This window comes from Suricata suricatta, chromosome X (genome assembly GCF_006229205.1).
Source record: "Suricata suricatta isolate VVHF042 chromosome X, meerkat_22Aug2017_6uvM2_HiC, whole genome shotgun sequence".
Classification (NCBI taxonomy): Eukaryota; Metazoa; Chordata; class Mammalia; order Carnivora; family Herpestidae; genus Suricata; species Suricata suricatta.
Genome location: NC_043717.1, coordinates 82987524 through 83012401, shown reverse-complemented (window position 1 = coordinate 83012401; position 24878 = coordinate 82987524). Strand labels below are relative to the sequence as shown.

The window sequence follows — 24878 nt, the reverse complement described above, 5'->3', positions numbered from 1 at the left end:
AGCCAAATACGGGCAGGGTGAAGGGCAGAGAGAGCGGCTGCCCATGGTCCGTGCCGCGTGGCGGTGATAGAAGGCAGGAAAGTGCTCATGGCGCTTGGCGGCATGGAGGCCCCTGGTGAACTGATGAGGCAGAAACCGTGTTACAGTGAGGGGTAGGGAGCACGCTGGGAATGGAAATGGGGGCCGTTGGATAAGTGGACCTTGGAGCTCAGAGAAGAGATTTGGGCCAGAGGTACAGGTTTGGAATTCATCTATTTTTAGGCAATCATGGAAGCTGTGGGTCTAGATTTAGTCACTTCGGGAGAAATGGTGAAGAAAGAGCAAGCAGACCTAGGGCCCAGCCTGGAAGCACCCTAAGATGACAGGTAAGGACAAGTATCTACATGGGGCGCCTGGGTGGCTCACAGTTGAGCATCTAACTTCCACTCATGGCAGGATCTCGTGGTTCATGAGTTCGAGCCCCGTGTTGGGCTCACAGAGCCTGCTTGGGAGTCCCTGTGCCCCTTGCCTCTCTCTGCCCCTCGCCTGCGCTCTCTCTCACACGAATAAAAATATCTACAAAGACAGAAAAGGAGTAGCCAGAGGGTAGGTGAAAAACCAGAAGACTCTGTTATTACCTAACCCAAGAGAAAAGAGTGAAGGAGAGGGAAGTGGCCATTAGGGTTGGATGCTGCTGGAAGGTCAAGTGTGATGCCTGAAAAAAGGCCATGGGATTCAGGGACTCACAAATCACCGATGATCTGGAATTATAGGGAATGGAAGCCTCATAGAGAGGAGTTTGGCAGTGAAAAAATGGAGATAGCTTAAAGGTGTGGATGAAGGATTTTTTTTTTAATTATTTCTTTTAAGTAGGCCTTATGCCCAGCGTGGAGCCTACTGCAGAGCTTGAACTCACAACCCTGAGATCAGGACCTGAGCTGAGATCAAGAGTCAGGTGTTTAACCACCTGAGCCACCCAGGTGCCCCAGTGAAGGATTATTTTATTTAAAAACTTTTTAATGTTTATTTATTTTTGAGAGAGACAACAAGCAGGGGGAGGGGCAAAAAGAAAGGGAGACACAGAATCTGGAGCAGGCTTCAGGCTCTGAGCTGTCAGCACAAGAGCCCAATGCGGGGCCCGAACCCATGAACCGTGAGATTATGACCTGAGTTGAAGGCAGATGCTTAACTGAGTGAGCCACCCGGGCGCCCCTGAAGGATTATTTTAAATATGAGAACTACGAAAGCATGTCTAGAAGCCAAAAGGAAAGTCCCGAGAAAGAGGATGAAGACTCGGGGGAAAGTGATCAATAGTACAGGTTTCCTGAGAAACCAGGTGAACATGGGGCGGCAGAGGGCCGAGCTGGCTGAGGAGGAGCAATGCTCCGGGTCCTGAGTTGGCATCAGCTGCCTCCTTGCCCAGCCTGGGGCCAGGGACCAGGCCTCTGGAGGCTGTTTTCACATCAGCACCTCCCTCTTTTCCACTTGCCTTGCCAGTCCAACTTGGTAAACCACACTTCCCTATACCCCTTACATGTCTTCATTTATGTCGTCATTTTTGCAAACATTTACTAATCCCTGTGTGCCAGGCCCTGGGGGTCAAGGATTCAAGACCTTGTCCTTGAGAAACCATGGTCCAGTGTTAGGAAGAAACAGCTAGAAATAACCAGAGCACAACGCGCCACGTGAGGAGGGCTAAGATGGCCAGGCCCGGTGTGGGAGTGTCCTGTCCCTAAGCTGCCAGCTGTTGCTGGAGAAAACCCCTAAACCAGGTCAACTGGTGAGACAACAGCAGGGCCTTTCCTCCTGCTAATAAGCTATTTTTTCAAATCCATCTTGACTTCCTTCACCGCAGCGCGCCTCGCTTTCTCTGGTCGGCCCCCTTGCTGTCTTGTCAGAGGAAGGCAGTGGGGACCACTTCCTCGTAACACATAATTTCACGTTCCTCCTGAAAACAAACTGCTTGTAAACAACAGAAAAGTAAGCATCCATTCCATTCTGGCGTACTTCAGACAACGGTTTGACTTGTGTGGAAACAACGACAGGGTGGAGACGGCTCAGACATCTAAACATTCATTGAACCCGTCCAGTGGGCCACCACCAAGACTACGGTAGTGGACGAGGCCCCTGCCCTGGATATTTACAGCATGGGAAGTCCGCCTCTCTGCTGGAGAGAAGTGATAATAAGGGAAGTAGGCAGGAGAGATTCAAGGAGTGAGGGCAGTGACAAACAGGTGGCTTTGGGCACTCGTGCCCTCAAAATCAGGAACCACACTGCCTTTCCCCAGCAGGCATACACAAGGAAGTCCTGAATTGGTCACCGAACTCTGATTGTAAATGGAGACCTAACTTGCTATGGTATTCACAGATGCTGTCTTTAACCCCACAGGAGAAAGGTTAATAGGAGTTTTGTAGCCTTTTGTTGGTGTACAGAAACTCTGTTATGTTTTGTGTTTTTACGGGGCTTTTTTGTGTCCTTTATGGTTTCTGGGGCTGTCTTCTACACTACAGAAATCTATGATGACCACTTATGTCCTTATTAAGGAAGGCAAGGTAGCAAAGATAAGTTCACGTTTGGTGAATTCTTGGGAAGTATATACTGACAGCTACACATGTAGGATTAAGCATCCCGAGAAATCTCACGGAACTCAGTCATTCATTCACCAAATACTTAAGGAAGCGTCTATGGAGACCTGGATTAACACATAATTGTTCCTTAGTAGTGTAATACAAGGTGTATTATCTACGTTTCCAGACTTTGAGGTTCTCTTCTGTATCTCCAGCCCTGACCACTCCCATAATCTCGGATCCAGCTGCCTACTAGACCTCTGTCCCCAGATGCCCCACAAGCCTCCGTTTCCTCCTGTCCTCCTGTCTATAGAGGACAACCACCCATCCACTCAGCACTGAGGCTCATACTTGACTCCATCCTCACCCCCTATAGCTAACCACTATTGTTTGTCCAATTCATCTTCCTCCTCTCCGTCCCTTTGTGGCCCTAGCTCAGGTTGCCATTTTTTATTCATTCATTTGTTGACTATTTTTTAATTTTTTTAATGTTTTTTATTTATTTTTGAGAGACAGAGACAGCACGAGCAGGGCAGGATCAGAGAGAGAGGGAGACACAAAATCAGAAGCAGGCTCCAGGCTCTGAGCTGTCAGCACAGCCCGATGCGGGGCTCAAACCCACGAACCGCGAGATCATGACCTGAGCCGAAGTCGGACACTTAACCAACTGAGCCACCCAGGTGCCCCATCATTCACTATTTCTTTTTTTTTCCCCACTATTTCTTAAGCACACACCCACCATGTACCATGGAGCTTATATTCAAGTGGAGAAAGTAAATAAAACAAGCAAATAAGTATTGTTGGAAAGTGACAGGTACAGGGGCGCCTAGCTGGCTGGGTCAGCAGAGCGTGTGACTCTTGATCTCAGGGTTACGTTGGAGCCCCACATCGGGTGTTGAGATTACTTAAAAAGTAAGTGACAGGTGGGGTGCCTCGGTGGCTCAGTCGGTTAAGCATCTGACTCTCGATTTTGGCTCAGGTCATGATCTCACAGTTCATGAGTTTGAACTTGAGCCCTATATCAGGCCATCAGGCCCTGCACTGTCAGTGCAGGCTTGGGATTCTCTCTCCTCCCTCTCTCTCTGCCTCTCTCCCTTCTCTGCCCCTCCCCACTCAGTCACATGCTCGGTCTCAAAAAAACTTTAAAAAACTACAGAGTTTCTTAAAAAAAAAAAAAGGTCACAGGTGCCTGACAGAAATAATAAATCAGGGAAAGGTAATATGATGTTCACAGTTGGAGGTTGAAAGGCCTAAATGAGAAGGTGACTTCTGCATAAAGACTTGAGATGGACATGAGGTCGAAGCCTCCCAAGGAAAAAGTATGTGAAAAGGCCCTGGGGCAGGAGTGTGCCTGGCCTGCTCAGGAACGGCAGAGGCCACATGGCTGGAGTAGAGTGAGCAAGGTGGAGGGCAGCCAAAGGGATGGCGTGAAGTCAGAGAGCTAATAGGGGCAAGATACTAGAGGTCATAGTTAGGACTTGGGCTTTTCTTCCAAGTAATATAGGAACCAGCGCAAAGTTTTGAGCAGAGGTGTGATATAATCTGACTTAGTATTTGAGAATAAAAGGATCACTCTGGCTGCTGTGTTGAAAACAGACCAAAATAGGGAAAAGAAGGGCAAAGAGATGTTAAGCTATTGCAGTACTCTAGCAGAGAAACGATGGTGGCCTGGCCCAGGATGGCAGCCACGGAAATAGTCAGAAGTGATCCCATTCTGAGCATATTTTGTAGGTGGAGTCCACAGAATTTGCTGACTGACCAGATGGGGGGTGTGAGAGTCAAAGATTATTTAAGCCACTGGAAGGATGAGGAAAGGATTGAGATGGGGAATACTGCAAGAAAAAGTGTGTGTGTGTGTGTGTGTGTGTGTGTGTGTAGTGGTGCAGGGGGCTATCGGTTTTGGACATGCGAAGCCATGGGATTGAGATCACCACGGGAGTGAGTCTGGATTGAAGAGAAGACACTCAAGGACAGAGGTCTGGAGCGCTCAAGCATTTAGACACGAGATAAAGAACCAGAAAGAGAGGTTCTGAACAAGCAGAAAGACAGGAAGAAAACCAAGCAAGCGTATTGTCCTGGAAGCCACGCGAACAAAGTAGTTCAAGGAGAAGTCAACTCAAACGTTGGTAGGTCAAATCAGACCCTATCAGAGAAATTACCTTAGGATTTAGCAACAAACAGGTCACCAGTGATGTGCAGAACAGTTTCGGTTTGAGTGCTAGGTGAAAACATGATTGGAGGGGTGCCTGGGGGGCTCGGTTGGTTAAGCGTCCAACCCGTCAGCTCAGGTCAGGATCTCACGACGTCGTGGGTTTGAGCCCCACATCGGGCAGGAGCAGCGCAGAGCCTGCTTGGGATCCCCTCTGTCTCTCTCGCGCTCTCGGCCCCCCTCCCCCCCCCCGCCCCACTGTCAAAATAAATAAGCTAACTTAAAAAAACAAACCCAGGATCACTCTGGCTGCTGCACTAAGAAGAGACTGGAGGGGGTAGTGTCAGAAGAAGGCAGAAGAGTTAAGAGGCTTTTGACATGACTCAGGTGGGGGGGGGGTGGTATCTTGAGCCAGTCTGGAGGCAGTGTCGGGGGCATGTGAATTCTAGCTGTTGTGCGTTTTTAAAATTTTTTTTATTTATTATTGAGACAGAAATAGAGCATGAGTGGTGGAGGGGCAGAGAGAGAGAGAAAAAGACACAGAATCCGAAGCAGGCTCCAGGCTCTGAGCTAGCTGTCAGCACAGAGCTGGATGTGGGGCTCAAACCCACAAACCATGAGATCATGACCTGAGCCAAAGTTGGACACAACTGATTGAGCCACCCAGGTGCCCCATTTAGCTATGTGTTAAAGAGAGCATCAAGAGGACTTGCTGTCAGATTAGAACAGAGGGGTAAACGGAGGAGAAGAGTCAACGGGAAAATGTAGCTTATGGACCTGGTTGGGGGGGGGGGCTGGGATGACAGAAAGACCTCTGCAAATGTTTCATTTGTAGTTTTGTTCATTTTTCTTTTTTTTTTTTTTTAATATTTTTATAGTTTATTTTTGAGACAGGGACAGACCACAAGTGGGGGAGGGGCAGAGAGCAAGGGTGACACAGAATCTGAAGCAGGCTCCAGGCTCTGAGCTGTCAGCACAAAGACCGGCACGGGGCTCAAACCCACAGACCATGAGATCATGACCTGAGCCAAAGTCGGATGCTTAACAGACTGAGCCACCAGGCGCTCCTATGGTTTTTTTTTTAATGTTTATTTTTGAGAGAGAGGTGGGGGGAGAGAACGAACCAGCAGGGGAGGGGCAGACAGAGGGGGACAGGATCTGAAGTGGGCCCTGTGCTGACAGCGAAAGCCTAATGCAGGGTTCAAACTCCCCAACCATGAGATCATGACCTGAGCCAAGTCGGACATTCAACCCTTCAACCGACTGAGCCCCCCAGGCACCCCCTCGTTTACAGTTTTGTCTGTAGATTCATATAAATTAGTTTTTAACGTTACGCTGAAATACAACACCCATGCACACAAGTGTACAGTCCTGAAGTGTACAGCTAGATGAATTTTCACAAAGTGAGCACACACACAAACAGCACCCAGGTCAAGAAAAAGAGTATGATCGGGGTTAAAGTCATCTTGCTGTTGATGGGTTCAAGCCCCGCATCAGGTTCTGTGCTGACAGCTCAGAGCCTGGAGCCTGTTTCACATTCTGTGTCTCCCTCTCTCTCTGCCCCTACCCTGCTCATGCTCTCTCTGTCTCAAAAATAAATAAACAGGGGCACGTGGGTGGCTCAGTCAGTTAAGCCTCTGGCTTCAGCTCAGGATCTCATGGTTCGTGGGTTCGAGCCCCGCGTTGGGCTCTGTGCTGACAGCTAGCTCAGAGCCTGGAGCCTGTTTCAGATTCTGTGTCTCCTTCTCTCTCTGACCCTCCCCTGCTTGTGCTGTCTCTCTGTCTCTCAAAGAGAAATAAAAAAACAGGAAAAAAAGTTTAAAAAAATAAATAAACAAAAAAAATTTTTAAAAAGAGTAGGAAAAGAGTATGATCAGCGCACCCCGCCCCCAAGAATAACCACTATCCTGCTTTGCACCACACTGATTCCATTCTCCTGGTTTTGGTCTTTACGTAAATGGAATCCCATAGCATGCGTGTTCTTGTCTGGCTTCATCTGTACCACATTTTTGTGGATGTGGATGAGATCATCTGTGCCATGGTGGTTTTGTCGTAGTTTGTTTATTTCCATTGCCGGGCAGAAGCACTCTGTAAATGTTTTGGTCTTAAGACTCCTTAAGAGTCCTTTTTTTCTTTTCTTTTTTTTTTTTTTTTTTTTGAGAGAGAGAGAATCCCAGAGACAGAGACAGGGAGAAAGAGAGAGAGAGAGAAGCAGGGCTCACCCGATGTGATGCGGGCCTCATGTTCACCCGAAGTGGGACTGGAGCTCACCAGACGTGGGACTCGAACGCACGAACCGTGAGATCATGACCTGAGCCGAAGTCGGATGTTTAATGTCTGAGCCACCCAGGCGGCCCTAAAACAGGAATATTGAAAACACAAGTACACACATTCTGTTGTCTGTCACAGCAAGGAAGTCTTCTAGTCACACAGCCTCTTGAAAACTCCTGGGCATGCTCACGAGTGCATGAGAGTAAACGAAGCAAGTGATTTCTTTGTAGGAGTATAAACATCATGTTGACCTCGCAGACCCTCTGACCCGGCCACACTTTGAGAACTGCTGCTGAATGCAGACCTTGGTAAATAGGCAATAAACTATATCTGGGCACATGCTGAACGGTTAGGTCAGTTGCCAGTTGGGGGCTATCAGAAATAATTCTGCTACAAGCAATTTAGTACATTCCTCTGGATGCACATCTGTTCACCTTTCCGTTGGGAAAACGCCTAGGAGAGGAAAGGTAGGGTTAGATAGGAGGGAACCATGTAAGATATTTACATAATTTAACAACTACATTTACAAAATACCATCCCTTCTTTGTGTCTTGAGCTCACCACTCTCTCTCATGGCTCTTCTTGTCTCCTTCGCTTTACATGTCTCTTGTGACTGGTGGCTGTGGCTCCTTCTGGCAGGAAAGCCCTCTTCCCCATCTCCCCATGCCCTGACCTCACCGGTATCAGTCCACCAGGGCTGCGGAAACAAAATGCCAAGCTGGATGGCTCAAGTGACAGAAATTTCTCACAGTTCTGGAAGCTAGAAATCCAAGGTCAAGATGATCAAGGCATCAGTAAGGTTTGGTTTCTCCTGACGCCTCTCTGGGGCACCTGGGTGGCTCAGTCGGTTAAGCGTCCAACTCTTGGTTTTCTGCTCAGGTCATGATCTCATGGTTCATGAGTTGAAGCCCCCCATTGTGCTCCAGATGACAGTGTGGAGCCTGCTTGGGATTCTCTCCCCACCCCCATCTCTCGCTCTCTCCCCCTTCCCTCGCTCATGCTAGCTCTCTCTCAAAAGAAGTAAACTAAAAAAATGTTTTAAATCTCCTGAGGCCTCTCTGATTGGTTTGCAGGAGGCCGGCCAGCTTCATTTGTGTTCTCGCGTGGTCTTTGAGCATCTTTCGTGCCTCTTGGTGTATCCTAATGTCTTCTGATAAGGACACCAGTCAGATTGCTTTAGGGCCCACACTAGCAAGCCTCACTTCAACTTAATCACCACTGTAAAGGCCCTACCTCCAAACAGTCACGTTCTGATATACTGAGGTTAGGGCTTCAACATATGAATTTTAAGGGAACACAATTCAGCCCATAACACCACCTCTCACCTTCTAAGGCTGGATTCAGATCCCATCTCCTCCCCTTAGCTGGCAATCAGCACCCCTGCAATATGTTAAAAAAAAAAAGTTTATTTTTATTTTAGAGTGTGAGCAGGGGAGAGGCAGACAGAGAGAGAGAGAGACACAGAATCCAAAGCAGCTCCAGGCTCCAAGCTGTCAGCACAGAGCCCAACGGGGCTCGAACTCACAAACAGTGAGATAATGACCAGAGCCAAAGTCGGACACCCAACCGACCAAGCCACCCAGGTGCCCCTCCCCTTCAATATTCTTGTAATAGTTTATTTCCTTCCTAGCACTATCTGCCCTGTTACCATGCAAGAGAATGAAAATAATGCTGCTGTTTACTGAGCTTGGAGACTATTATGTGCCCAGTATTTATTAATCAGACCTTACCGTGTGCTTCACATGTCTTGCCAGCGACTCTGAATCCTCACCACGCACTATGAGTTAAGTAATATTATTTATCCCCATTTTACAGAAGAGGGAACTGAGGCACAGACACACTGAGTTATGTATCCAACGTCACATAGCTCGTATGTTGCACTGGTGGTGTTCAAACTCAGATAGGCCTGGCTTCAGTCTGTCAGCGCTGCATTGGTGCCTTTTCAGTTCAACAGGTACCCAGGCCTACTCCGTGTCAGGCTTGGTTCTTGGTGCTGGGGGTACCGGAGCGAACAGATTCGATCAAAAAGCCCTGCCCTTGTGGAGGCTTGTGGTAATGGTACAGTTCTAGATTTTACTCTGATGGTCGTTCCATGAAGTTACATATGTGATAAAACTATATAGAACAACTGGGGTGCCTGGGTGGCTCAGTTGGTTTAGCGTCTGACTTGGGCAGATCGCATGGCTCATGAGTTCAAGCCCCGCGTCAGGCTCTGTGCTGACGGCTCGGAGCCTGAAGTCTGCTTCACATTCTGTGTCTCCCTTGCTCTCTGCCCTCTCCCCTGCTCATTCTGTCTCTGTCTCTCATAAATAAATAAATGTTAAAAAATTTAGAAATATATAGAAGTACACACACATACACACACGCAACCACAAAGTTACACATATGATAAAACTATAGAACTGCACACACACAGATGAGTGCACATCTAACTGGTGAAATCTGAGGAAGCTCTTTGGATTGTTTCAATGTCAGTTTCCTGGTTTTGATATTATATGATAGTAACGCAAGACGCTAATGCTAGAAGCTGAGTGAAGGGTGCACAAGATCTCTCTGTAGATTTTTATGAGTTCTTATGAATCCCTGATTATTTCAAAATAGTTAAAAGAATCTCTCTGCCCTCAATGAGCTTAATTCCAATGTGGAATTAGACAATAAACAAATACATGATGTGACATGATAGATGCTAATAAATGTCATCATGAAAAGCAGGGAATACAGAGCATTTGGGGAAATGGTGTCTCCTAAATGGAGACATTTGAGCCTTGACTTGCACGCAGGGAGGAAGCCAGCTGTGGGACACCTGGGGGAACCGAGTCCCAGGGAAGGAGCACAGCCACTGTGAGGCCGTGAAGAGAACTGGGTCTGGCGTGTTTCAGATAGAGCAAGGTCAGTGAGGCTTTTGCGAAGTGAGAGAGAGAATAGCAGGAGGTTGGGCGAGAAAACTAATGTCCAACCAACTGGGTAGGGCCTTTGAGGCCACTGCAAATTCCTGTGCTTTATTTTTTTTTTAATTCTTAAGTGTATTTATTTTGATAGAGAGAGAGAGAGAGAATGAACAATGGGGAAGGAGCAGAGAGAAGGAGAGACAGAAGAATCCTAAGCAGGCTCAGTGCCATCAGCGCAGAGCCTGATGCAGGGTTTGATCTCATGAACTGCGGATCATGACCTGAGCGGAGATCAAGAGTCGGACGCTTACCCGACTGCACCACCCAGGCACCCCCCTTTTTAAAATTTATTATCTTTATTATTTTTTGACAGAGAGCGCACACGTGAATAGGAGACGGGTGGGAGAGTCTCAAGCAGGTTCCACGCTCAGTGCAGAGCCTGAAGCAGGGCTTGATCTCACCACTGTGAGATCATGACCTGAGCCGAAAGAAAGAGTCTGAGCCACCCAGGTGCCCCTGTACTTTCCTTTAGTAGGAGAGGAATGGGGAGCCATTGGAGCTCACTGAGCAGATGAGCGCCATGATCTGCCTAAGGTTTTTTTATTTTAATGTTTATTTTTGAGAGAAACAGAGACAGAGTGTGAGTGGGGGAGGGGCAGAGAGAGAGGGAGACACAGAATCTGAAGGAGGCTCCAGGCTCTGAGCTAGCTGTCATCACAGAGCCGGATGTGGGGCTCAAACTCACGAACTGTGAGATCATGACTTGAACTGAGGTCAGATGCTGAACTGACTGAGCCACCCAGCGCCCCTGCCTGAGGTCTTGAAAGGGTCACTCTGGCTGCTGGAGAGAAGCCAGCAAGTGGGCAGAGCAGTGAGGGGCCCTAAAACAATCTAGGTGAGAGAGGGTGGCTCAGACCAGGGTAGAGGTGATGAGAAGTCCTTCGGCTCTGGATCAATTTCAAAGCCAGGCCGACCAGGTGTGCTGACCATCCAGATGTAAGGTGAAAGAGAAGAGTGGAAGATAAATTTTGACCAAAGCGACAGGAAGAATGCAGGTGCCGTTTGCTGTGATGCGGAGGACTTCGAGTGAGCCAGTTAGGGGTGAAAAGGTCAGGAGCTCTGTTTGGGACATACTAAGTTTAAGATATGTATGAGACATCCAAGTGGAGGCTGAGAAGGTGACAGGAGCTCAGGAGAGGTCTAGGCTGGAGACTATTTAGAGCCATGATACTGGATGAAATCGCCAAAGGAGGGAGTGTATAGAGAAGAGAGAAAAGGTCCAGGGGTGCCTAGGCGGCTCAGTTGGTTAAGTATCTGACTCTTGGTTTCAGCTCAGGTCATGATCTCACAGGTTTGTGAGTTCGAGCCCCACATGGGGCTCTGTGCAGAGAGCGCAGAGCCTGCTTGGGATTCTTTCTCTCCCTCTCTTTTCTGTCGCTCCCCTGCTCTCACTGTCTCTCTCAATGTAAATAAATAAACTTTAAAATTTTTTAAAAAAGAAGAGGTTCAAAACTGAACCTTGGGGCTCTCCAATGTTAAAAAGGAATTGACATAAGGAAGAATCAGCAAAAGAAACTCAGAAAGGGTAGCACGCAAGGTAGAAGCAAAATCAGGTAGAACAAAGATTGCCCTATAAAGCTGTAAAAATTAAATAGATGAAGGGCACCTGGGTGGCTCAGTCAGTTAACTGTCTGATTTCGACTGAGGTCAGGATCTCACAGCTTGTGGGTTTGAGCCCCGCATTAGGCTCTGTGCTGACAACTCACAGCCTGGACCCTGCTTTGGAGTCTGTGTCTCCCTCTCTCTCTGCCCCTCACCTGCTCACACAGTCTCTCTCTCAAAAATAAACATAAAAAAAAATGATGATTTGCTCTTCTTGGTACCCCTGGTGGCCCTGTGGGCATGCAGGTCAAGGGCAGCCCCAAAGAGTAGGAGGTGCAGGGGGAGCAGGTGGGCAGGTCTAAGTGCTGCGATGGCACACTCCCCATTCTGGAGACAGGTAAGAGACCACAGGATGCGCCCAGGAGCTATGGCATCCAAAGAGGAACAAGCAGTAAAAAAAATCTCAACATGGAAAATGCCAACCAAGAAAACAAAACAAAAGGATGAAATGGAGCAAGCTGATAATAAAGGAGGAATCCTTGACCTTGCCTTTGGACGCTGGTGAATACTGTGAGCCTAGGTGGTTCTGTGTGTGGCAGCCCATCCTGCATCTAGACGGGGGCATGACATGGAGGCTTGCAGACCAAGGGTGACAGAAGAGAACATGGTGGGACACCTGGGTGGCTCAGTCAGTTAAGCTTGAGACTCTTGGTTTCGGCTGAGTTCATGATCTCCTGGTTTCCTGGGTTCGAGCCCGGCCTTGGGCTCCGTGCTGACAGTGCAGAGCCTGTTTGGGATTCTCTGTCTCCCTCTCTTGCTCTGGCACCCCCATTTATTTATTTTGAGAGAGGGAGAGCAAGAGGGAGTAAGCGGAGGAGGGTCAGAGAGAGAGGGAGGGAAAGAATCCCAAGAAGGCTGCATGCTGTCAGCGCAAAGCCTGATGCAGGGCTTGAACTGATGAACTGTGAGATCATGACCTAAGCTAAAATCAAGAGTCCGATGCTTAACCAACTGAGCCACCCAGGTGTCCCACTGTCTCTCTCAAATAAACTTAAAAAAAAAAAAAGAGACTATGGAAAGGATTGGGGAGGAGGGAGACAGCTGAGGGAAAGGCAATTCGGTCATGGTCCGCTGGTGGTGAGCACTGACCCTCCTTCACCGTGACCATCAGGATGAGTTTTGCCTCATGCCTTGAATCCTGTTTTCCCTGAAGTTAATAGGAAGACACACCTGCTTCCTCAACTTACATGTTCTCAGTGTACCTTTGTTGTAAACCTTCTGGTGTTCCATGTCTCTTGTGGGTCTCCTGTTACCAGCCTCTAACTGAATGTTCTATTTTGACCCAATCTGTAAGATTCTGTCTGCAGGGGAGTTTTACCCTATTGTACGGCAAGATGCTCATTATATATTGTGAAGTTAGTAAAGCAGTTTAAAAAGGCAAAAAAAAAGAGTTGATTTTTATAAGCTCTTAGCACAGTGTCAGTAGCACCCTAAACCTCGGTAAATGGTAGCTACAATGATGATAATGATGGTAATTCAGCAACTAAAGGCTTATTGGCTGCTCCTCTGGGCCACCAAAAACCAGATACAGGCTCTCAAATAAATAATAAAAATCCAGGTTAAGAAGCCTGAGGTCTCACTTCAATTAAACATAAAATGATCCGGATGAGGGTCTGAATTAAAAACCGGATGGGATTAAAGTAACTAAAGTTTTGCTGTTAAAAAATAGTTATTAGGACCACCTGGGTGGCTCCGTCGGTGAAGTGGCTGACTCTCGATTTTGCGTCAGGGCATGATCTCAGTCTGAATCGAGCCCTGCCTTGCATTGGGCTCCAAGCTGAAATTGGAGCCTGCTTGGGATTCTCTCTCTCTTTTCTCTGCCCCTCCCCTCCTCTCACGCGTGTGCGGTGCATGCGCACACGTGCACACGCACACTCTCAAAATAAAGATCGTAAAAAATGGTTACTAAATTTGGCGCAAGCTTCTTACTGTTTGTGTATTTCCTCTCTAGACTTAAGCCACCAGCATCCAGTTGCTCAAGACAGAAACCTGGACCAAGTCCTGTTAATGTCATAATCATCTCTTGATTTTATTTTTTCTTATTCAACATCCTGGAGACTGCTTCACTTTGGGCCATTTCTTTTTTAATTTATTTAATGTTTATTTATTTTTGAGAGACAGAGCATGAGATGGGGAGGGGCAGAGAGAGAGGGAGGGAGACACAGAATCTGAAGCAGGTTCCAGGCTCTGAGCTGTCAGCACAGAGCCCAGCTCAGGGCTCAAATTCACGGACCTGAGATCATGACCTGAGCCTAAGTCGGACGCTTAACCGACTGAGCCACTCAGGCGCCCCCATTTCTTTTTTCTTAAGATTTTATTTTTAAGTCATCTCTACACCCAACTTCAGGCTGGAATTCACAACCCCAAATCAAGAGTCATAATCGCTACGTCCTGAGCCAGCCAGGCCCCCTATGGATCATCATTTCTTGCCCGGACTATTTCCAAAGTCTCCCACCTAGTTTGTTCTACCATCTGTCACTATACTCCAATATAGGGATTCCTAACCATTTTTGTGCTGTGGAATCCTTTGGCAGTCAGATGAAGTTTATTTTCAGAATGTTTTCGAATGCATAAAACAGAGTACATAGGACTACAAAGAAAACCAACTACACTGTAATACAGTTACCAAAATATTTTCCAAAAGAAATGTGTGCTGTAATAACATATGGGCTTTTTTAAAAATTAAGTTTATTTATTTATTTAGAGACCACATACCAGCGGGGTAGGGGCAGAGAGAGGGGGGAGCGGTGGGGGGGAGAGAATCCCAAGCAGGCTCTGCATTGTCTGCACAGAGCCCAACTCGGTACTAGATCCCACGAACTTCGAGATCATGACCTGAGCCAAAATCAAGGGTTGGACGCTAAAGTGACTTGAGTCACCAAGGCTCCCTATTTTTAAAATAATTTTTATTTTACTTTATTTTAGAGAGACAGAGAGACAGCACAAGCAGGGGAGGGTCAGAGAGAGAGAGAGGGAGAGATTCTGAAACAGGCTCCAGGCTCGGAGCTACCTGTCAGCACAGAGCCCGATGCGGGACTCGAATCGTGAGATCATGACCTGAGCCAAAGCCCGACGGTCAATGGATTGAGCCACCCAGGCACCCCTAATGTTTATTTATTTTGAGAGAAGGAGAGAGACAGAGAGAGAGAATCAGGGGAAGGGCAGAAGAGAGGGAGTGAGGGTATCCCAGGCAGGTTCCATACTGTCACCACAGAGCCAGACTCCAGGCCCAATCCCTCCCCAAACCGAAATCAAGAGTCAGTGCTTAACTGACTGAGCCACCCAAGTGCCCAGGACAAATGGGTTTCTTAACACAGTTCTACTTATGGGTCTAATAACTACAGTTTACCCTTGAACAATGCAAGGATTAGGGGTGCTGACCCTATGCAGTGGAAAATCTACATGTAACTTTTGAATCCCCCCAAAACTTAATATCCTACTGCTGACCAGAAGCCTTACTGATAAAAACAAATTGTTGATTTACATATATTCTATATGTTATATGTATTACATACTATATCCTTCTGATAAAGTATGCTAGAGAAAAGTTTATTAAGAAAATCACAGGGGCACCTGGGTGGCTCAGTCAGTTAAGCATCCAACTTCATCTCAGGTCATGTTCTAAAGGTTCGTGGGTTCGAGCACCACGTCGGGTTCTGTCTGTGCTGACAGCTCAGAGCCTGGAGCCTGTTTCAGATTCTGTGTGTATGTTTCTCTGCCCCTCCCCTGATCACACTGTCTCTGTCTCTCAAAAATAAAAGTTAAAAAAGAAAGTCACAAAAGAAAATATAGTCGTGTACTGTATTAATCAAAGAAATCTACATATGTGGATTCATACAGTTCAAATCCATGTTGTTGAAGGGTCAACAGTACTATAATTTCAAACAAGTGATCAATGTGTAAATGCTATTTCAAGACATCTGCATCAACTGCAATTTGGTTTCTACTGGTGACAAAGTCATGGGAACTGTTGACGCCACTATAGTTTGTTGCCCACCTTTGTAAATAAAGAAAGAGCTAAGTTTCAGACAGTTTGATAAAAAGTTGTGATTTTTTTCCCATCCTAGTTCATGTATCCTGTGAATTCTATAAATGGACCATTTGTGGACCCCAGGTTAAAAACCCTTACCTTAATCTACTGGTGCAAAATTGCTTAAGGTGACTGCAAAGATACATAGAGGATTTATTATTATTTTTTTTATTTTAGAGACAGAGAGCGCACAGGCGCAGTGGGGGTGGGCGGGGAGGGAAGACCAGAGGTAAAGAATCTTACGCAGGTTCCACGCTCAGCACACAGCCCACGTGGGGCTACCACGATCTTGGGATCAGGACCTGAGGCTAAATCAAGAGTGGGAGGGTCATCCGGCTGAGCCACCCAGGCGTCCCATAAGTTTTTGCTTTTATTTTTTTTTTATTTTTAATTTTTTTTTTTTTTTGAGAGACAGAGACAGCACGAGCTGGGGAGGGTCAGAAAGAGAGGGAGACACAGAATCCGAAACAGGCTCCAGGCTCTGAGCTGTCAGCACAGAGCCCGATGTGGGGCTCGAACCCACGAACCGTGAGAGCATAACCTGAGCCGAAGTCGGACGCTCAACTGACTGAGCCACCCAGGCGCCCCAAGTTTTTGCTTTTAAATATGAAGAAACACACGAAAGCGGGGATCATTAACCTCCAAAACGCATGTCATTAATCCCTATACATTTTGCAAAGGGGCCTAAAAGTCAGTCTGGTATTCCCAGTAGTCAAGGAAAAGGTAACCCCGAAATTTCTCAGCTTAGACCTTGATGAGCAATCTCTTGCCTAGCCTTACTGGACCCACTTGGTGCAGCCCTCGCCACCCTCTCCTGCTTCCTCCAACACCACCATCACTTCCCGTCCAGCACGGCCCAGCCAGCTCGAAACCACTTCTAGAGGTCGAGGTAAGGCGGAGATGTGTGCTGCCCGGCCCCCCCGGCGGAGGTTAACCCTCAGCGGACTCCTTCCTAAACCCAGGACCGAAGTCGCTTGCACTCGGACGTGACGTCTCCCCTACCAGCCCCTGCAGCTAGCCCCGCTCACTCTGCTCTCTCTGCCTTCGGAAGGGTTACCGCTCCGGCTTTTACCACCGGCTCGTGCCTCACCCACGAAGCAGTGAGCCTGTGCCCTGCTCCCGAGGGCCGCACTTACGGAAATGGCGCAACACAAATTCCATTTCGCACGGCCGAGCGCCATTAGCCGCGTTCCCACCAGAGTGCGCACGCGCGCGCACGCGCACGCGAGCGGGGCTAAGGTTGAGGGGAGGCCCGAGACGGCCATAGGGTTATGGCAACCAACTTCCGAGCCCCGCCTCTGGCGACGTCTTCAAAATGCGTCCTCCCGCCCTCTCCCTTCTCTTTCCGCCTCTCTGCCATCGTGGTGAGTGCCGTTGCCTGTGTCTCGCCATGGTAAGTTTATCCGTTACCATCGGCCCCGGGATGTTTTCGCGACACTTGAGGTCCCCGCGATCTCATCGGCACCGCACCCTATGTCGCAGTGCGGGGACCTTTTTAAGGCTTTGTTCGGAAAAGGCCGAATTTGGCCACTGCTCAGCTACAGGCCTGGCGGGAAGCTAGGGGTGATGGAGAACCCGAGGGCGGGGGTGGTGCCTTGTGCTCCAGGCAGCTGCCCAGGCTAGCGGGGTTCCCCCTGCCCTTCGCCTTTTTGGAGCGAACTGTCATTCTGGGACAGGGAGAGAAGTCGGCGGGGGCGGGGGGAGATCCAGTCCAAAAATTGGGGCCGACAGTGGGGCACGCGGACCGTGCCAGGCATCGAGAAGGGAATGTGGTCAGCTGGTTTTCGGAAATGGTTTAAGTTGGCTGACAGCTGCGTACCCGATTAGTCCTTTGTTCGAGGATTTAAGTGTCTCCCCTGTGGAAGCATCTGGAAGAAGGGGTGCTGTAGTGTGAATTTATATGCTATTAGGGCGTTCTTGCTAAAATGCCAACTGCGGACAATTATGGTCGTGGATTTTTACCTGCGATCGTTTTCTGAAAACTTAACAATTGGTATGTGCTTCGAAGTGTGGAGACAATCGGTATCTAGTGGTGGTTTTAGTTGACAGAAAACGTACAGCTGCTACCGGGAGCCGGGAGAGAGGAGCGTTATCTTTGCCTTCTTTGTAATGGCCCCTGTTACGCAAGGGTGTGTTGGACCACGTTGAACGTGGCCAGAACCGAGACTACCACTCCTGCCATTTCCCGACAGTCCTGCAACCTGAGGAGAGGCGGGTGGTTGGGGTTGGACTTCGATGACCCTAGTTCTTAAAGCCAAAAACGCTATGAAAAATTGGGAAAGTCATCCTTGGAAATTATGTTTCAAGCGGAGTTAGAATTATACCACAATGGTCAGTGGTTAGAATAGACTTATTGACTGTTTAGGACTTTGTGTATATCTTAATTGCTCTTGGGACGATTCTTGAAGTTAGGTACCTGTTTTATGTAGTGCGCTGAGATTCGTTGACTTGCAAGTGATAGATTGTCCTGGCTGACCAAGAACTTGTGTTCTTTTGTGAAAACCAAGTTCCCCAGCCATCCCCAGTGGTCCTCTGGGCCCCGGGTGACAGCAGGAAAGAGTGGAAGGCACCCTAGCCTTTTGTGGATTGAGGGAGTTCCTGACTTCGAATCGTTTGAGCAAGCTCTGGTGTTGCTGTCTAAATTGATTATCTTTTGGGGGCATCTGGGTGGCTCAGTCTGGTGTCTGACTTCCGGTTCAGGTCATGATCTCGAGGTTCAGGAGTTGGAGCCCCGCATCAGATCAGGCTCTGTGCTGACAGCTTGGAGCCTGGAGCCTACTTTAGAGTCCGTGTGCGCTCACGAGCATGCCTCTCTCTCCCCCTCCCCCTCCCATGCTCAGGCTGTCTTTCTCTCAAAAATAAACGTTAAGAAAATTTTTTTAATCGATTACCTTTTCATTTCATTCCAGTCTTCTCACAAGACTTTCAGGATCAAGCGATTCCTGGCCAAGAAACAAAAGCAGAATCGTCCCATTCCCCAATGGATTCGGATGAAAACTGGTAACAAAATCAGGTAAGGACCCCCTATAACCACCTGCGTGTTTTCTGGGGTTGTTGTATTTTTTGTTTTGTTTTAATGTGCTTCCTCTGTGTTCCTGGACAGCAGCCCAGCCCATGGCTGGGATTAAGGGCAGACATTCCAATATTTGTTAATTTTCTGTTGTCTTCAGTCTGAGCCAGAATGTAAAATTGGAGGCTGTCTCATTGCTCACACAGTCCGTCTTTGAGGTGTTTATATTTCTAAAAATTGAAAGATTGCCCTCTACTGCAGAAGTAGTTGAATTGATGGTTTTGGGAAATTGCTAGAATCGCTACAGGAAGTGTCTGGGGTCATCTAGGCTAACAGGCAAAGCAGGCTCCACGCTTTCCGTGTGGAGCCCTATGTGGGACGTGAACTTGAGAACCGTGAGATCATGACCTGAGCCAAAATCTATAGAGTTAGATGTTTAAAGTGTATTAAAGCAGGTCGCAATTACAGTGCTTCGTTTTGTGGAAGTGCTGGCATTATCCTGCTGAGAGAAAACCTGTCTTGGTCACTTTGGATTTTGCCTCACTAAGGGTAAAATCAGGACATTGACAGGGACAATTCTGAGGAACCTTCTCGCTGCAAGTCACTTGTTCTGGTGCTGGGGTGATTGGGGGTGTTAATCTACCGTAAACATTCTGCAGGAGCTTTCTTATGTGTGTGTGACTTGTGATGTAGAAATGCTGTGTTGATGTTTTCAAAGAGGGGAGGTTCCGAAATGCCTGGGTCTCAGTGATGAATCACAAGTGGGCAGGCATACTCTTGAGAGGGGAACGGCTTCCCCCCTAGTCCAATCTCCAGAACCAGTGTGTTTTCCTAGCCTGGAGTCATTTGGAGAGGCAAAAATTCGATTTGACTAGTTCTTAAACACATCCAACAAATCACTTTTTACTCTCCAAAGAGCGCTCCAGACTAGTTAAGGGAAGGAAAACTGGGAGCCTTTGCCTTTCCCGGATTTTACGGCACTTAAAAGGCAAAGTTTGTGCTGCCTGAGGGCTGCGAAGGTGGAGTCAGACTGCTTTGTAACTTTGCGAAGGTGGAGTCAGACTGCTTTGTAACTTTGCGAAGGTGGAGTCAGACTGCTTTGTAACTTTGTGAAGGTGGAGTCAGACTGCTTTGTAACTTTGTGAAGGTGGAGTCAGACTGCTTTGTAACTTTGTTTCCTTCCGTGCAGGTACAACTCCAAGAGGCGGCACTGGAGAAGAACGAAGCTGGGTCTCTAAGGGATCGGACGGGAGATGGCCCACGTCTATTCTGCCTCCCGCAAGTACCGCGTTCCGGCTCTGTCACCTCCCCGTTTCCCCGACCTCTAGACCGGTTTCATCAGGGAAACGACTTCTCTGTTAGGATTTTGCATCAGTAGGTTGGTTCAGGAATAAACACTGAGACGTTCTGGTTGAATTGCTGTCGTGTTCTCATTTGTGACGTGCCGACTTCCCCCTCCTGTCAGGTCTCCCACAGCACTGTTTCAGTAGAACTTTCTGTAGTCTTGCAGAAATATCTTTTGGTTACCAGGTATTTGAAGTGTGGCTAGTTTGAGTGAAGAACTGTTTTTTGTTTTTTTTTTAATGTTTGTTTATTTTTGACAGGGGTGGGAGACACAGAATCCAAAGCAGGCTCCAGGCTGAGTTGTTAGCACAGAGCCCGACGTGGCGCTCTAACCCACAAAGCACAAGATGGTGACCTGAGGTGAAGTTGGACACTTAACCGACTGAGCCATCCAGGCACCCCAAGAGCTGATTTTTAAGTTTTTCTTTGATTATAATTAAAAAGCTCCATGTGGCTTATGGCTCTTACACCTTATGGGAAGTGAATATTTCTGAAGCAGCACATTCCTTTTTTAAGTAGCCTTCATGTGTGGTGCAGACCCCAGCATTGGGCCCAAACTCAGGACTCTGAGATCAAGAATTAGACACAACTGACTGAGACCTCCCCAGGTGCCCAAGCACATTCTTAAATAGCATTTTTTAGGTACTATTCGTTTTTCTTTTCTGCTCTCTATTTTTTTTTAATTTTTTAACATTTATTTTGAGAGACAGATCATGAGCAGGGGAGGGGCAGAGAAAGAGGGACACATAGAATCGGAAGCAGGCTCCAGGCTCTGAGCGGCCAGCATAGAGCCTGACGCAGGGCTCGAACCCACAAACTGCAATCATGACCTGAGCTGAAGTCGGACACTCAGCTGATGGAGCCACCCAGGTGCCCTTAGATACTATTCTATAATGCCAGTCTTGAATACGAGTAGGAATTCTCTGAACCAGGGGTTATCTGACTGGTTGGCCTGGTGTTTTTGTATGGCCCGTGAACTGAATTTCTGTAGTTTCAAATTGGTGAATGAAATCAAAAGACTATTTTAATGGGGTTTTGTTGTTTTTTTGAGAGAGGCAGCGTGAGCAAGGGAGGGTCAGAGAGAAGGAATCACAGGATCTGAAGACAGGCTCCAGGCTCTGAGCAAGCGGTCAGCACAGAGCCTGACTCGGGGCTCGAAACCATGAACCATGATATCATGACCTGAGCCGAAGTTGGACGCTTAACCGACTGAGCCACCCAGGCACCCCAAGACTATTTTAATGCTAAATTCAGATTCACTGGGCCTTTATGTGCCAGGCACTCTTCTAGATACTTGGGATTAGTTGATGGATAGACAGGTACAGGTATATGTTAGGCTAGTAGTAATAGACCAGAATGGAAGCCAGAGCAAATGTCTGGAAAAGATGGGAAGGAACAGAAGTTCCCTAATTACCTGTGGGATGAAGGTGAAACTGCAGCAAGGGAAAGGGGAGTCAAGTTTGGTGGCCACCCCATAGGTAGTGTGTGGGGACCCTGTCCTGGATGTGGCAGACGCAGCAAGTGTTGGGGATGGCCTGGCACAGGGGTCCCTAACCTAGAACCACACACTAGGAGGTTCACATGATCATAATCCTGAAGCACCACTATTTACCGGAAATCGGAAGGGTGGGATACAGAATACCAGCTAACCAACCTAGTAACCTGGGGGCTGCTGCCTGGGGAGAGCAATGGGGTTTTGTTTGTTGTTGTTTTTGTTTTATTTGAGAGAGAGCAAGCAGGGGAGGGGCACAGAGAGGGAGACCAGCAGACTGCAGCACCACACAACAGAGCCTGATGCAGGGCTTGAACCCACGAAAGCATGAGATCATGACCTGAGCCCAAGTCGAGACTCAGACACTTAATGCACTGAGCCACCCAGACGCCCTGATAGCAGTGTTAACCTGCTAAAAAATGTTAGACCCAGAGCAGAGGGGATCAATACAATTGGCAGTCCTATGACGGGAATTTCTGTTTGGGAGTATTTAAAATACCTCAGCCTTGGGGCACCTGGGTGGCTTAGTCCATTAAGTGTCCGACTCTGGATTTTGGCTTAGGTCATGATCTCATGGTTCTTGGGATGGAGTCCCGTGTTGGGCTCCATGCTGACAGCGTAGGGCCTGCTTGGGATTCTCTGTACTCCCCTGCTCACATACACACTCTCAGATATTAAAAATAAATAAGTAAATAACCTCAGCCTCATTATTCAGAGTAGGTTGGGACAAAGCTAAGGTGCCACCAATGGACCTTAAACAGCTGTTAGAAATTAAAGGGAAAGTGACATGACGCCAGAGTTGATTGGTTGTGCATAAGGGGTTGCTTTGGAGCCTGGGAGCTGGGCACGTCCTGGGTCCGATGGCTCGTTCATTGCCAGTATTTGTTTTCCCATCTGGGAAGCACTAGATCAGGGCTTCCAGAAGGGGGAGTAATGGGAGCTCTGAGATCTTTAAGATCCACCTTTACATACCTACCAGAAGTGTAGCATCAGAGGTCAGCTGTTGAAAGACACGGGGTCAAGGCCACTGCCACCACCCACCCTTTGACAGGCTGCTAAGAAGCAGGCAGCAGCAGAGGTCTGCGTGTGCCCTGGACTGCAGACTCGGGATTCAAATCCTGCTCTTCATTTGCCAGCTGTGAGCCTCCCGTATCTTATCTGTGATGTGGGGCCAGTGGGAGCTCCCTCAGGGCTGTGAGGATGAGATGTGACTACACAACAGCACTTGGTTTGGTGTCTGACCACGAAAAGGAGAGGAATCCCTTGTGTGGACCCCCTCCCCAGCAGACACGAGCTGCGTGCTGGATAAAACTAAAGATAGATAGCGGGGAGGGACAGGTCCAGGGATGGCTCAGGCAGAGCTGTCAATGGTCGTGCTCAGTATCAGCATCTAGAAAGATGCTGCTTCCCTTCCAATTCCCAGATTCTAATTGGGGGTACCTTAACCCCTCAAGGGCTTGGAAAGGAGGCAGGGCAGAGTGAGAGTTAAAATCCTGGACCTTGCGATCAGGCCTCTGGATGAGTCTCAGCTCCATCCTGACCCAACTGTGGAAACTCGATCTCTTAAGAGACTTTCTCCCAAATCATACCTACCTTGAGTTTGTAAGGATCGATAATGTCTATGAAAGATCGGTTCTACTGGGTGTCCCCGCATCGTACAGATTTATCCTGCTGATAGCAACGGACAGTTCAAGTGCTTAACATGGCAGGCAGCTGCCGTTAGCAGGAATGGCGATGAGGACCAGATGGAACAGAGTGAAACTTCAAGCATTCACACATCCCTGATCCTGTTCTGTTCCAGAGAAGGGAACATCGAACCGCTGCCCACGCAAAACACTGGTGGGTATTTGGGGTGCCAGAGGCAAGTACGATCTGCAAGACTACTGTACTCAAGGCTACACAGGGCGCCTGGGTGGCTCAGTCGGTTGAGCATCCGACTTTGGCTCATGTCATGATATCGTGATTCATGGGCCTCAAACCCGAGTCCGGCTCTGCTGACAGCTCAGAGCCAGGGGCCTGCTTCAGATTCTGTGTCTCCCTCCTTCTCTGCCCCGCCCCCAGTCATCTCTCTCTCTCAAAAATAAACTTAAAAAAAAAAGGACTCTAAGCACACATATACTTGTGTCCATCATACCTGCGTGTCTGGGAACAGAGGGATGGTGGCAAACCTTCACTGGTTAAAACTAATTGGGGTGACCTAAGTAAATGGTTCCACGGTCATTCTTCACTAGGACCGATTTTGCTGCTTGCAGCGCCCCCTGCCCCGCCCAGGGGACATTTGACAAGGCCCGGAGACATCTTCAGTTGCAGCCATGGGAAGGAAGGTGCCGCTGGCCAGCTAGAGGACAGAGGCCAGGCTGCCACTAAACGTGCCCCAGTGCACAGGGCAGTCAGTCCCCCACAGCGAAGGCTCATCTGGCCCAAAACGTCAATAGTGGTGACTTTGAGAAAGCCGGGTTTCAGGGCACCATGGCTCACCAGAGTGAGCTTTTTAAGACACAGATCTGCTCGGCACACCACTCCCCTGTTGTCTGCTTCACACTACTCTTGGGGTAAGTCTTAAAATGGCCCAAAAGAAGCAAGGCGTGGCCCCAAGCCCTCTTCATTCTAAGCTGGATCCAGCCACACTTCTCTTTGCCTCCCAGAGCACCAAGCTCCACCCTGCCTCGAACCTCCCCCCGTGCTATTCCTGCTAACCCATGTTCTCCCTCCTCCCCTGCTGAAGCTCCCATTCATCTTCAAGTCGCAGCCAGCTTTTCACCTCCACAGAAAGACCTCTGACCACCCCTCTCTCCCCTCAGTCCAGTTGGATCCTTCTGCTTAGTACCTCTGAAATCACCCTGTAGGTTTCTTCCCACCGGCAACCGCAAAGGTACATGTGTGAGTGTGTGTGTGTGTGTGTGTGTGTGTGTGTGTGTGTGGTTAATTATTGGCCTCCCTCCCTAGACTGGGCTCTATGAAGGTCGGGGTGGGTCTGTCCTGCTTGCTACTGATTGCTGTCACTAAACACAGCATTTGGCACAAAGGAGGTGCTCAATACATTTGTTGAATGAGCCAGTGGATGGATGGATGGATGGATGGATGGATGGATGGATGGATGAATGAATGAGTGAATGATTTGGATGAATGAAGGTATAGATGAACAGATGGATGGATGGATGGATGGATGGATGGATGGATGGATGGATGGATGGATGGATGGATGGGTGAACGGGTGGATGAATGAAGAGAAAGCCAGGCATGCAAGTGAGCAAGAGCGGTACAAGTTGTGTGCCCGGACGTGTGTGAACAAGGGGTGTGCGGGGCGTATCCCGGAAGCCCAGGCATACCTCGAGCTGGCAATGGCACACTGTGCAGCACTCACCCTCTTGGTGGAGCACCTCCTTCACTCCAGCAGGCGCTTGAAGTAGTCGCTGACTCGGCCACTTGGGGCTGCGCGTCTGAAGCTGCTGCCGGAGACTGGCAGGGGCAGCCAGACAGCACTC

The 24878-nt window shown here is 48.4% G+C and overlaps 1 protein-coding gene, 1 long non-coding RNA gene and 1 other non-coding gene across 3 annotated transcripts; 2 read left to right on the top strand and 1 right to left on the bottom strand.

The window, feature by feature from the left end:
- Positions 1-7008: 7008 nt before the first annotated feature.
- LOC115283582 lies at positions 7009-16770 on the bottom strand. Its single transcript, XR_003905019.1, has 4 exons — positions 16684-16770; positions 8293-8347; positions 7529-7664; positions 7009-7420 (listed from the first exon to the last, which is right to left on the bottom strand). It is a non-coding gene; the product is annotated as an uncharacterized LOC115283582 (long non-coding RNA).
- Positions 16771-16831: 61 nt separating this feature from the next.
- Positions 16832-19973, top strand: RPL39 (ribosomal protein L39). Its single transcript, XM_029929817.1, has 3 exons — positions 16832-16940; positions 18457-18560; positions 19747-19973. Exons 1-3 carry the CDS (start codon positions 16863-16865, stop codon positions 19793-19795), a joined length of 231 nt encoding a protein of 76 aa, XP_029785677.1. The 5' UTR covers positions 16832-16862; the 3' UTR covers positions 19796-19973.
- On the top strand, positions 19006-19135 carry LOC115284506. The gene has a single exon (XR_003905252.1). It is a non-coding gene; the product is annotated as a small nucleolar RNA SNORA69 (small nucleolar RNA).
- Positions 19974-24878: the final 4905 nt, after the last annotated feature.

Bases quoted from the DNA above. Each gene is read 5' to 3' on its own strand.
- RPL39 (XM_029929817.1), top strand. From the start codon at position 16,863: ATGCGTCCTCCCGCCCTCTCCCTTCTCTTTCCGCCTCTCTGCCATCGT. The intron at 16,941-18,456 runs GTAAGTTTATCC...ATTTCATTCCAG, and splicing joins GTTGCCTGTGTCTCGCCATG to TCTTCTCACAAGACTTTCAG. The intron at 18,561-19,746 runs GTAAGGACCCCC...CCTTCCGTGCAG, and splicing joins AAAACTGGTAACAAAATCAG to GTACAACTCCAAGAGGCGGC.